General features: G+C 44.5%; 1 protein-coding gene across 2 annotated transcripts in view; it reads left to right on the top strand.

The window, feature by feature from the left end:
* Positions 1-14,335, top strand: part of LOC147020836 (dnaJ homolog subfamily A member 1-like) — a 44,353-nt gene that overhangs the window by 19,033 nt on the left and 10,985 nt on the right. For both annotated transcript variants that reach the window (XM_085896505.1, XM_085896506.1), the window contains exons 6-7: positions 5,921-6,035; positions 12,041-12,156. In XM_085896505.1, coding sequence (XP_085752631.1) covers positions 5,921-6,035; positions 12,041-12,156 — 231 coding nt within the window. The remainder of the gene's footprint in view (positions 1-5,920; positions 6,036-12,040; positions 12,157-14,335) is intronic.

Raw genomic sequence — 14,335 nt, 5'->3', positions numbered from 1 at the left:
GTAGGAATGACAGACCGGTTTAAGGTTAAAGTGGGATTGCACCAAGGATCGACTCTGAGCCCTTTCCTGTTTGCAATGGTGATGGACAGGTTGACGGACGAGATCAGACTGGAGTCTCCATGGACTATGATGTTCGCGGATGACATCATGATCTGTAGGGAGAGTAGGGAGCAGGCTGAATCGAGCCTTGAGAGGTGGAGGTACGCACTGGAGAGAAGGGGAATGTTAGTCAGTCGGAGTAAGACGGAGTACATGTGCGTAAATAGGAGGGAGGGTGGTGGTATGGTGCGGTTGCAAGGAGTTGAGGTGGGGAAGGTGGATTGGTTTAAATACTTGGGATCAACTGTTCAAAGTAACGGAGAGTGTGGGAGAGAAGTGAAAAAGAGAGTGCAGGCAGGATGGAGTGGGTGGAGAAGAGTTGCAGGAGTGATTTGTGACAGAAGGGTAGCTGCAAGAGTGAAGGGGAAAGTATACAAGATGGTAGTGAGACCAGCTATGTTGTATGGTTTGGAGGCGGTGGCGCTAACAAAAAGACAGGAAGCAGAGCTGGAGGTGGCAGAGTTAAAGATGCTGCGATTCTCGTTGGGAGTGACGAGAATGGATCGGATAAGAAATGAGTATATTAGAGGGACAGCGCAGGTAGGACGGTTTGGAGACAAAGTGAGAGAGGCGAGATTGAGATGGTTTGGACATGTGCACAGGAGGGAAACGGAGTATATCGGGAGAAGGATGTTGAAGATGGAGCCGCCAGGCAGGAGGAGAAGAGGAAGGCCAAAGAAGAGGTTCATGGATGCGGTGAGGGCGGACATGCGGGTGGTTGGAGTGTCAATGGAAGATGTGGAGGATAGAGCGAAATGGAGACGGTTGGTCCGCTGTGGCGACCCCTAACGGGAGCAAGCCGAAAGAGGCAGAAGAAGTATATATTGCATCATTTGCGAAAAATTATTCTGCCTGTTGTGTCTTGATTTTTAAGTGTACATTTTTTTGTCCAACCATCATCGAATTAAGTTATAAATGGGCTAATCTCAGTTTTTGCATATTTTGCAGTAAGCATGGCGACTGAAGATTGAAAGGAGTTCCGAAAATACTGTTGCGATCCGTTCAGCTGCCATAAAACGAAACAACGAAAAGATCTTCGCAATGTGTCAAATGATATGTTGATGAAATTTTCTTCAAAGGTGAAAAAAGATGACAGACTTTGTACGTCATGCAGAAAGAAAACATTCTCAGTTGTCACCAGAGCGTATTGAAGAATCATCTTCGACCAGTTCGAAATCATCAGAAGGTACTATCGAAGGCATTGCAGAATCTATTTCGACAGATGAGGACAAAGAGGTTTTTGAGCGAGAAGCAGAAGTTGACCTATTAAACCAGTCGTTATCGATGATAGGTGAAAGCCCATTCGACAAACGAAAGGCGGAAAGGAACCCAGGGTACGTTCCTGAAAAGCGAAGTAAAGTGGAAGATTCTGTGTGAAAGAAATTAGAACTAGTTGCTGGACCAAGCACTGCGGAGAAAACACAAAATACAGCGTCAAAATGTGATGAAAACTGCATGCCAGAGGTGATTAAAAGCCTGAAAGAAAAATACGTTGTTTCGAGCCGTTCAGGGCAAATACGTATTCTGACAATATTTGCTCGGAATATGAGCATCACATGGATGATGAGTGAATTCAGTTGCTCCCAAAGAATAGCTGTGCAAGCCAAAAATTTAGAGAAAGAAAATGGTATGCGATTGTCTCCAAATCCCAAACATGGTAAAATATTGCCTGACGAAGTGAAATCTGCGGTAACCGAATTTTACCAAAGTGATGAAGTCAGCCGAATAATGCCAGGAAAAAAGGACTGTGTGGTGGTCAGGAATGAACATGGAAAAGACAAAATTCAAAAGCACCTGGTACTAAACAATCTCAAGGAACTGTTTCAGAAATTCAAAGCGAAGAACCCTAGCTTGAAAGTTGGATTCGCGAAGTTCGCCATGCTCCGTCCCTCGGAGTGTGTCCTGGCCGGTTCAGGCGGTACACACAGTGTATGTGTATGTACGATACATCAAAATGTGAAACTCATGATGTTTGGTTCCAAAATGCCACAGATAGCGGAACTTCCGAGCTATCATCATGTGATAGCACACATAGTCTGTAACCCAGCTCAACCGGCATGTTATTTCAGAACTTGTGAAAATTGCCCATCAATTGAAGACTTCAAAACCGAGATACTGAGTGCTTATGAAATTCAGTTTAAATGGTGGACATCCACAGACAGATCTGAACTGAGCTCCATGGTCCTGCCTTTGGAAGAATTCATTAATCAATTCTGTGAACGCGTGGTGAAATTAGTGAGACACGACTTCATTGCTAAGGCCCAATCTCAGTTTCTGAAAAATAAGCAAGACGAAATCGGTGAAGGAGAATTTGTCATTATTGGAGACTTCTCAAGAACTATTCGTTTGTCGTACAGGATGCAGCCCAAGGATTCCATTGGAACTGCTCTGAAGGGACAATTCACCCCTGGGTTTACTATTTCAAATCGGACGATGGCAAATTAAACCACGATTTGTTCACGATTATATCAGAATGCAATACTCACGACGTTGTCTCAGTCCACCTCTTCCAAAGAATGCTCATTGAACACTTGAGATCTAGCTTTGGAAAATGTAAAGAAACTTTACTATTCCTCAGACGGTTGCGCTGGCCAATATAAGAATTTCAAAGCCTTCATAAACCTATGTCGTCACAAATCAGAGTATGGTATTGACGCAGAATGGCATTTTTTGCCACAAGTCATGGCAAGGGCCCTTCAGATGGCGTGGGATGTACAGTCAAACGAGAAGCAACACGTGAGAGCCTGCGTAGACCTTACGACAGTCAAATTATTTCTCCAAAAGATCTTTTCGCCTTTGCTGAAAATGGTTTGAATGAAATGAAGTTGGGTTAGGGGACCCAAGAGGCTAGACATTTCTGATATACTTCTTTCCGTCGAACCAAAAACTGCTCCAGGTAGAACCTACACAATTGGTAAAAAAGAAACACAGCTGTCAAATAAAACATTGGTTGGCAAAAAATGTTGACTATAATATTGTTACGGCTGTGGAAATTCGCAAACCACCATTCAGATCCCGTAGGTGAGATATCTCTTAAGTACATGTGTAGTTAACCCAAATCCGTTGTCTCGAGGGAATTTATGTGATTCATTCGGGCTGCGATCCTTTGAGATAGCCGTTTTTCTTTTTCTATTGTTATTTTAAACGGCAAACAACAACCGCCACCAACTACGCCACAACGCCAACCGCGCTACAATTGCCCTCACAACAACCACCACCATCTTCGCCACTACCCCCGCTAACGAACGCCATCCTCCACGGTCCACACAACGACGGTTTCCGCGTTGGAAACCGTCGAACGCAAGGAGGGAAAGAAGAAGGCACAACGATGGCGCGTGGATTTTTCCCACCTGTTTCTCCGAGGAGTGTGACAGAAGCAGGGTGGGGCAGCTGGCGCCCGATTGGTGGATGCGCGGTGTGACGTGGCCAGGGAGGAAGAACCCCCTCTTCGAGGCCTTTCTCGAAGCGCCTCGAAGGGGGGTGGAGCAAAGAACGGGGCGGAGCCCCGCGCTATAAAAGGGTGGATCTGCGAAGAGGGGTGGTTGTTGTTGTTCCTGCCGAGCCTTTTGATCCTGCAAGCCTGTTCCTGCCGGCCTGTTGATCCCTGCGGAGCCCTTGATCCTGATGAGCCTTGGACATTTTGGACAAACGACGGTGTGAAAAGAGCGCGAGAGCGCGCGCTCCTGTTAGAGGGTTCTTGTCCGAGGGTTCGCCCTAGTCGGTGTGGTCCGGAGACCCTGTTGGTGGGACGGAGCATCCGCCATTTCCTCTCTCTCTCGACCCCGAGTGTCGACGATTTCTTCCCCCCCCCCCCCGTCCGCACCGAGAGCGTGCTGAAAAATCCATTCATTCCCCAAAACCTGTCCGTGGCGTCGAACGGCCACACGTGCCGGCGCGAAGCACGAGCTCGCCGACCACGCCGGAGGAGCGGGGAGCTGAGGGCACGGAGAAGGACTCGGTGCGCGCACGGGGAAGTGACCACTTCTATCTCTTTTGGGTTCTGTGTAAATGTCTGTGGGTGGCGCCATCTGTAAAGTAGAACTGTATAAGTGTTGCCGTGTGTGCGCGTAGTCGGTAGTAACTCTGCGTCGTTGTTGCTTTTGTTTTAATTGCTGTATGTGCATTTTGACTGTTTGGCTGTATATGTGTGCTTTCCGTGTGTCGCGTAATAAATGTGCTTTGTGTGAACTGTTTTCCCGTTTCGCTTCGTCTTTTCTTTATTGACCCTCCATCCTGCTTCACGTAAAGGGTTCGTAGTGGGCTTAATATGCCCGGTAATTAATCGGAACCGTCGAGGTCGACGATAACACCGCTCGGTTATCACTGTAGCACGGAACGGACCGCTTAAGTGGTTCGTGTCCGGAGTCGGCCTGTGGCGTGGTACGATCGCCCGATCGACCATCCGCGCAGGTACTTAGGTAGATCGAATTTGGCGAGCAACCCTATCCTGCACGGGTGGGCAATTGGCACGGTCGTGGTGGGGTTAAACCCCCACCCGTGACTAGCTCCCGGCGTTGTTCCGAGAGGGTCACAACAGAATTATCCGTTCCGGTGGGCAAGGAGGCCACCATTCGAGTCGAGCGGCTGATCGCACGGCGGCGGGCACGAATTCGCAACAACATGGTAGGAAAAACTCTTACTCGTACTCGTATCGCTTCCAGTTCCTGCAGGTGCATGTGGAAAATTTATGTACAATATACTGATATAGTGTATTGGAAATGTTGTGTTTAAATATTGTCCTATGTATTGTGTGTCCAGCACCCGAGTCCCCAAACAATAAAACCATCATCACACTTGAACCCATTGAGATCCCATTTTCATTTATGCTGAGGTGTTGGAGTATATGAAGGGGTATTCTCACACGAAAAAATCGGGACCATCGGTTTGGCTGGGGAGCGGGGGCTCAAGGTCAAAGGGCACCCCAAACTATCACTTTTTGAATTACTGTTTCGGAGTGATTTTACTTTACGTGATTCGAAAGATCTCGCTTTTACGAGCATTTTGATACCAAGATCAGCCAAATCGGATGGTTCAATCATACCAGCAAGCTGGTACTCACATAGCCGACCTCAGAAGGATGACAGGCTGAGTCCACCCCACCTGGTATTAATTCAATGGCTGAGCAGGATTTGAATTCAGGACTCGAGGATTCCAAGCCCACTACCCTAACCATTAAGCCAACACCAGGCATAAGCTAGAGTGACCAGGTCTGAATCTGAATTGATGATCTGAGATGAGGTTGTTGGAGAAGAGGAATGATTTTATGTCAACTGTGATTCCATGACCTTGCTGATTGGAAGTACAGTAAGCTAATTGGGCTGTAGTTAAGGGGATCCGTTTTTGTGCCTTTCTTATGTGATGATGTGATGTTGGCTGATTTCCAGTTTCCCAGGTGGATTTAGGAAACCAGTCCTGAAGTGTTAAAAAAAAAAAATGAAATGTAACTGCAAGCACGCGAAGCGTGAAAGTGGAATCGCGTCACTTTATCACCCGTTCATCGCGGGACCGCAAATGTTGTGGTCTGGTAGAATATTAGATTTATTTACTTCTCTCAATTGTTTTGACTAATAAAGGAGTTTGGATTGTATGAGAAACATAAAGAAAGATTTTTGTTTTATCGTTATGATTATTATTAACCCAAAATTTATTACCCTTAAGGATGGGTGTATCTCCCATTGTTGGTGAAACTTTCCAATTTCAATTTTTTTTTTCATGGAATATGCAAATGTTTTCCCTGTTTATATGTCTAAATTTTTTTATTTACAATCTTGCATTCTTGTAATGATGAGTTTGTTTTGGTTTTTTTATATATTTTTGTCAGGCATGCAAGATGGACAAAAGATTACCTTTTCTGGAGAAGGAGACCAAGAACCTGATCTGGAACCAGGTGATGTCATCGTTGTTTTGGATACGAAGAAGCACCAGCTGTTTCACAGGTCAGATTAAATTAGGCTTTGTTTTCCACATACGCATGCTGTTGCAGTTGGTGTTAAATATTCCAGGAGGGTAATGCACTTGGTAATGTCAAATGTAAGTGGGGGGAGAAAGGGGAAGAGGAGGGGGGGGGGGAATTGTGCTTTTCTGAATTCCATTCCTCATAAAATAAAATTTTTCTTCGAGTTCAAATATGTAAGATAATTTTGTCAAACTTTTCTTCCACATTGTCACGTGGATGTGATTTTCAGATTTATAATTTATTTTCGATGGCAATAAGTACAACTTGTGTACTTATGGGTTTGTTCTTGTTGATATGCCTGGTGTTGGTGTAATGGTTAGCGTGGTGGGCTTTGGATCCTCGGGTCCTGAGTTCAAATCCCGCTCAGCTGTTGAATTAATACCAGGTGGGGTTAACTTGCCCTGTCATCCTTCCGAGGTCGGCCAAATGAGTGCCAGCATGCTGGTATCCTGTGTCGGAGTGGCGACCCGTCCAGGATTGTGCCCAACAGCCAAGGAGACTGCTTAGGCAGCACCAACGCTCTGCACAGAGTATTGTCCCAATCACATCATCCTCCTCCTCCTGTTGATGGTTCAACACATTATGCAGGTGTTGGTGCGCACTGAAAACTGTCAAGGTTTCTCTTTCTCCCTCCCCATTACATTGTTCCCCCTTTCCACTTATCCGTGGGGATAAACGTACAACTTGTGTCTTGGTTTATTTCACGTGCTTTGCCCTTGAGTCCCTTGCTGGGGATACAATGAGAAGAGCGGCCATGCATAATTATAAGTATAATTTGTTTGATTTTTGGCATCCACTTATCGTAGTGACATGATGAGATTGTTTTTTTTTTTGTTTTTTTTTAACCCTCCATGATTCTCAATGAGACATACCATTGACTAAATCGCTGCCACTAAAGGACCCGTCACACCTTGACGTTTTAGCCAGCAATGGCAACGTATCCAAATGAATGTAAAACGCTGGCTTACGCTGAACTTTTGATTATTTTTAAAGATTCGGACGTATTCATAACGAGTTGGTCGTATGCATAACATATTGGTAACGGACACAGAACGTTTCGTTGTCTTATAGATAACTTATACCAACGAATGCTTAGCCTGTTGTCGGCGTTCACAACCTATGCCCAACGATAGTCTAACTTATGCATAGCGTGCTGCACGTATCGCCGACGATCACGTGACGTAGCCTATTAAAAGGCTGCCGCACAATGGTTCAAATAATAACCGCCAGAGAAATGGAAGCGTCAACATCGCAGTCACACCTTGGCGATCTTGCCAGCGTATGCCGACCTCTGAAAAATGCGTCAAACGCTGGCGCACGTCGAATACGGTATGGGTAAGTTTGGTATACGTGAATAGAACGCTAAAGTACGCTATCATACGTCGTAGTAAGTGGAGTACGTCTTGAAATTTTAAACGTGTTAAAATTTTACAACGTACTTGCCGTATGCCTCACACGTTCCTCATGCAATGGGAATAAGTTGTACTAACGATATGCGATCGTTGCGTCAACAAAAGTTACTTGTAAGTTACTCGTAAGTCGAAACACGTCGAGGTAATGGTTAGCGTCAGTGTTCCAGACTCCTTGGTTTTTTTATTTTTTATCTTCGGCATGACGGTGATGTTGACACTTCGATTTCTAGTGCGGTTATAATATAATATAATTAATAGGCTGCCGCTCAACGATTTAAATCATAACCGCACTAGAAATCGAAGTGTCAACATCACAGTCATACCGAAGAAAAAAAAAAAAAAACAGGGAGTCTGGAACACTGACTCCAACCATTACCTTGACGTGTTTCGACTTATGAGTAACGTGTGTGGACGTGTGTCAACGATCGCATAATGTGCCTACAACACGTTACTCAGAGGTTAGAAATAAGTTTCAGGTACGCTAAACATTACCTCGACGTGTTTCGACTTATGATTAACTTTCAAGTAACGTGTGTCAACGATCGCATAACGTGCCTACAACTTATGGCCAGCGTAGCGGAACGTGTGAGTCATACGCTGGCATAAGTCGTAAAATTTCAAGCATGCTAAAATTTGATGACAACCGCAAAGTACAACGATGAAAGCCAGCGTACTACGATGTATGGCAGTGTTTTTCAGCGTGCTCTCAATGTTTCCAAAACTTACCCATAATGTATTCGACGTGTGCCAGCGTTTTAGACAAATTTTTCAAAAATCGGCATAAGCTGGCTAAAACGTCAAGGTGTGACTGGGCCTTAAGGCTGGTGCCCTCTCGTATATCGAAGTATTGTGAGTGGACAACCCCTTCTCTGGGTTTCCTTGGGCCTCCAGAGTAGAACTTTACTTGCAAGTTCTTCATGTCGCATCTCATGATCAGCAAGGCAAAGGCGGCATCCCCTTCTCAAGAGCGAAGGTGTAGGGCAGAGAACCATACAGATCCCGATTGGTGATATGGTCTTGCGAAGAAACGTTGAGAACTTTTTGAAGCAATCGGGTGGAAGTACCATCCAGTGATTTCTCCAATGTTTGGGTCAAGGTCCAGGATTCGCACCCGGAGAGAAGGATCGACTCGACTCGTTTTGAAGACCCTCATATCGGCTTACTCTGTCTGCGAACAAAAGATCTCCAAACTTTATGTAGGACGTGAACTGCCGCCAAAGGCTGAGCTTTTCTGCATTCTAAGTCGCTCTGTGTGTTGATTATAAGATCTGAGTCGTTTGAAGTCATTCACACACACTCGGACTTCAGGCAACAGTAAGTAGAAAACACTCAGCAGAAGGATTAATGTGCATTTGCTTCATCTTTTCAGCGTTGAGTACAAGCCCAATAGACCTGGCAACAGTTTCAACCTTGTGAAGTAGAAGTTCAGCTTCACTTTACTTGTCTGAAAGAGTGCTATGTTATCAGCAAAGTCAAGGTCAAATGTGCTGGGCTGGATGTCTGCGGCGACAACGCCGGGAGAGAGTTCAACCATCACAGTTCTTTTGGCATAGTCCAAGGCAATGGTGAGCAGGTCACCTTGAAGAACTCCATTGACAATTTTAAAAGTGGCAGTCTCTCCTTCAGGAGTTACTACCACTGCAGAGGTATCTTCATACATAATTTGTATGACCCTCACAATCGACTCAGGGATGCCATATGCGTTTAGCATTTGGAAAAGTTTAGTCCTGTCATTGGAGTCGAAGGCTTTCTTGAAGTCCATGAAGATAACAGCCTCTTCTTGGTGGTTATTTTCAGGGTGTTTCAAAAAGATCGATACAACTTTGATATCCTGCCATTTCTTTGTTTTTGACCTGTACCGTGCTTTCCTTTTCAGGGTTTCGTGGTATTTGTTCCCTGGGATTTCTATCTCCGAAGCTCAACTTTGCCATTGACAGTGAAGCAGAAGACAAAAGTGGTGGCTCTGTGGTGTGAGACTAAATCATATGTAGACACCTGCCAGAAAATGTGGTGGTTGTTGATTGCACCGTTCAAGTGGAAATGGGCTTCATCACTGAACCAGATCAGGTTGATCCAGTTTGGGTACCGCTCCATCCTGTCATTGAACCAATTGCACATATCAAGTCTCCTCATGTCATCTTGACTCAGTTTATGCTTAATCGAGATGATGTATGGAAGAAGCTTCAGTTCGATAGTGAGGACACCTGACTGATGTTGGTTTGATGCCTAGTTCTCAGAAACGCCTACGGTGGCACTTCTTGAGACTGTCCACCGAAGAATCCCACACGGCATCTGTTGGCTTGGCTCTTGGTTACTGATGCTCGCCTGCCACTGTTATCCTTGCTCTGGTTGTGCACTGTACCTTTGTGTTCAAAATGTTTCACAATACGTTGAATGGCACAATTTGTGGGTCCACGTGTTCTGAGGTCGTATTCCCGGTAGAACCTCCAGCAGGTGTTTACACATGATTTAGTCTCATACCTCAGAGCCACCACTTTTGTGTTCTGCTTCACTGTCAATAGCATAGTTGAACTATAGAACTAGAAATCCCAGGGGAAAAAAAAAAATACCACGATAACACCACCAAACCCTGAAAAGGAAAACTGTATCGGTCAAAAAACAAAGAAATTCAAGGAAGTCAAAGTTCTATCAACATTTTTGAAACACCTTGTACTTCCTCAATGATGCACCTTGGATCAAGGATCTGAGAAGATGCAAATTCTCGATGTAAATGTGTATCGTGTAACACCGCTCCAGGTGGGAGAGGGTATCACCAGTCCCTCCCCTTTACAGTACAGTCGTCCTGTCCCCACATTTTCCAGTGCAGTGAGGTGTTTAGAATTACACATTTGAATAAGGATAATAACACAACCCCCCTGGCTGCTCCTGTTGGTGGGAGCTGTTGCTTCTCGTTTAAGGAAAATGCTGATGCGCTTGTTGAGGCAAAACTTGGTGGTGGCAGAAATTGTCATGCACAACAAAATCACTCTCTTGCTATGAAAATACAAATCTCCTCGAATGGCACTCGGTAGTGCGCATACCTCCGCCACCACAGTGCCTGATCCACGAGAACTTATCGGGCAGCCCATTACATTTTTTGAAATATCATGCTACACAGTACTATATTGCTTGTATCTCTCAATGGTGAAGAATCGCTTTAAAAATTAAATTATTCTCGGATCCGGATCCGGATTTTCACCAAAATTGAGTCAATTTGTCCTTTCCACACACCGAACATGTCCACCAAGTTTCATCCGAATCCGTCCAAGTTTTTGAGATATCGTGCTACATATCGGTTTTGGCGCTATCTCTCAATGGTGAAGAATCACTTAAAAAAAATTCTAGTAGTCAGATCCGGATCCAGATCTTCACCAAAATCTAATCAGTTCGTCCTTGTCAGACACCCAGCCTGTCCACAAAATTTTATCCGGATCCGTCCACAACTTTTTGAGATATCCTGGACACAAACAATCAGACAAACAAACAGCCAGAAAGGGGTGAAGAGCGTGGAGAGGGAGATAGGTGAAGAACGGGTGGTTAGAAAAGGTATGGGGGCAACGGATGTGATGCTCATGCTGTGAAAGGTGGTGCAGAAGTGATTTGATATGCAAGATGAAATGGCATTAGGATTTGTGGGTCTTGAGAAGGCCGATGACTCTGTCCCAAGAGAGCTGGTGATGGTGACACTGAGGTGGGTGAGAGTGCTGGAAGCAGAAGCTAGGTTGGTGGAAGGTATGTGTGAGGAAACGAAGGGAAGAGTGTTGTTTGGTTCAAACATGTCAGAGGAGTTCAGTGTAAACATCGGTTGGAGGCAGAGAAGCTCTCTCGGCTCTCTCAGCTCACTCGTGTTTATCATGTTGATGGAGCTTGTAAGCAGGAGGGTAAACATCTGGGGAAGATGTTGAATGGGAGGATATGTCAGAGTATCTTGGGGAAGGGACCAGGGATGCTCGGAGGCAGAGGTGCCGAGGAGGATTCAGGTGGGTGCACATTTTGGATGAGGTTAGAAGGATTGATGACTGAAAAATATCAAGGAAATTGAAAGGGAAAGTTCTGGTGTCTTGTGTAACGCCGGCCTACCTTTACGGTCTGCAAACTGGCATTTACAAAAAAACAACAACAGAGGCTGCAGATCTTTGAGAACTGGATAAGGAGGATTGCAGGATTGAAGTGTGTGGACGGAAGTACGAGATTGGTGTGCAGATGAGCTTTATGGGGAGATTGGTAAAATGTGGGCAGCGCATTGAGTGCAGATTGAGCAAGAGAGAATGGCAAAGAAAGTGGATGGGTTGAGGGAGCAAGGAAGGAGGAAAAGAAATGGACAACGGTTGAGATGGGAAGATTGTGTGAGAGGTGTTAAGGTGTGAGTGGTTGGAGAGTCAAGTTTGTTGGCTGAGGACAGAGGGACGAGGCGGCATGACAGAAGCCTGGTACCATGCAGCCTCACCCCTTGTAAAGGAAAGAGGAAGAAAGATGTTTTGTCAAGGAAAGAGTTGAGATGAAAGTATAACTGTGGTGAGAATGTTGCATTGCAATACCAGTTTAAATTTATTTATTTATTTATTTTTCACAGGAGGGGCCAAGATCTGCTCATGGAAATGGACATCAGCCTGACAGAGGCCCTGTGTGGTTTTCAACGTCCCATCAAAACGTTAGACGATCGGACCATTCTTCTGACATCTTCCCCTGGTTAGTTCTGCATACACTATGTATGTGTGTGTATATGTATATGTATATGTATATGTATGTATATATATATATATATATATATATATATATGTATATATATATATATATATATATATATATATATGTATATGTATATGTATATGTATGTATATATATATATATATATATATATATATATACGACATGTATAAAAATCGACTCCTCCCATGCTCTTCCAGCCGAAGAAGCTGCATAAAGCTGCACCAGACCAGTTTCATCGCTTATTGGCAAATCATGAGTGATAGCGTAGACAGCAATGCATACCAATGAGGCTGTCAAGCATGCACAACATGCAAACGCCAAAAGCAGTCAATGTATAAATATAGAAAGACCCACCCACAGCTCTCACCTCATGATGATTTGGCAATAAGCGATGAAACTGAAACTGGTCTGGAAGCTGAGGGGGTGTATAGCATTGGGATTCTCGTCTATACTGTGTGTGAACGTCTTTATAGTTGTTGAAGAACTCTGGGAAGTTTTCGAAATGGCATGAACACTTACCTTGTGTAAGTCTTCTTGGGTTGCTTTCTGCAACTACTTTGGCTCGAGGAGTGTGGGAGGAGTCAATCATAAAAATAATAATATATAAATATATGTACATATCAAACAACCTGTCACTTTGCTGACCTGGGGGGGGAGGGGTATTGGGGAGGGAGAAATAGGAAGAGAGGAGAGGGGGGTATTAAGGAGGGTGGTTAAAAAAGGAGGGGGAGGGAGAGAGAGGAAGAGAGGAGATGAAAGGGGGAGTGAGGAAAGGGTGGGGGGTGGCGTGAGGTGGGGAGAGCTATACCTCACCAAACGTTGCTTTTCCGTGGGAAGGAGGGATGCGAGGAGGGTGACAGACAGAGACAAGTATGAAAAAAGAAAGAGAGAAAGGTGAGGGGTGGAGGTGGGATTAGTAAAGAGAATGATATGTTATGCTTAATGACAGAACACACACACAAAAACAAACTCATGTCAGAACAGCTGTACACACAACAACACAACAGTTTGTAAAGTAATCCGCTGGCACATCTGCAAAAACATTGATATCCCAGTTCCAGAAAATTTGTGGGAACATAAACCAAAAGTAATCACTGAAAACAAAGAAGTACCAACGCTCACGTATGACGTAATGATCCCATCAAGCATGAACATCGAAAACAAAGTGTTCTGACCAGATATCATACTTCGGTACAAAACGAGAGAAGAAGGAATTGCTGATCAAGATGTTAATACCAGTTATTTTGGACTAAACGATGCAGAAATCAACAAAATGACCAAACACCAAGACCTTCAGAATGAAGTGAGAAGATCCTGGAAGCTGAAGAATGCCAAAGTTGTAACAGTGAGAGCTGGACCTACACGAATGATGACGAAGAATCTCGCAGAGATATTAAACACAGGGGCAATACCCCTTGGTGCTCATCTGGTAGTGGCTGGATAAGATAACCAGGCAACCACTGGAAGGCATGGATGACCCACAAATGTATAATGGAGAAGAATGGAAATACCGATGGATTTTGTTAGGTTTGTTCATGCCATAAAAAAACAATCACAGGTGTTTTGGTACATCACAGGTGATAAAGGTTGCGGTCAAGTTTCATCGAAATTGTGTGTGTGGCTTCAGAAAAGAAAGCAAATACATATTTTGGTGGGCAACCCCCTCCCCCCCTCCCCCTCTCCCCAATAGAACCACTTCGACTACATTTTTTTTTTTTGTGTAATGTCGTGAACAAACTTTAGTACATCATGGGAGGTGAAGATGGTGGTGAAGTTTAATCGGAATTGTTTGTGTAGCTTTGGAGAAGAAAGCAAATACATATTTTTGGGGGTAACCCCCATTAAAGCCCCCGCAAGCCAGATTTTTCTCACGAAGTGAACAAACTTTGGCATGTCATGGGTGATTAAGGTTGTCGTGAAGTTTCAACGGAATTGTGTTTATCGTAGGAGAAGAAAGCACATACATCTTTGGGGAGGGAATCCACCCCCCCCGGTAAACTCCCTCTGCAGACGTCTTTAGACCCCGTTTCTTTTTTTTGTTTTTTGAGAAGTTTCAAGTATTTGTGGATGGACGACGCGTCATCCCATAAGTTCCCCGGACCTACTTTACAAGTGTACAAGAACTTTACAAGTTCCCCAGACCTACTAAAAACCATCC

Source organism: Eptatretus burgeri, chromosome 9, assembly GCF_056783735.1.
Source record: "Eptatretus burgeri isolate ZD-2024b chromosome 9, Ebu_testis_v1, whole genome shotgun sequence".
Classification (NCBI taxonomy): domain Eukaryota; kingdom Metazoa; phylum Chordata; class Myxini; order Myxiniformes; family Myxinidae; genus Eptatretus; species Eptatretus burgeri.
This window is presented reverse-complemented; position numbering and strand designations above follow the sequence as displayed.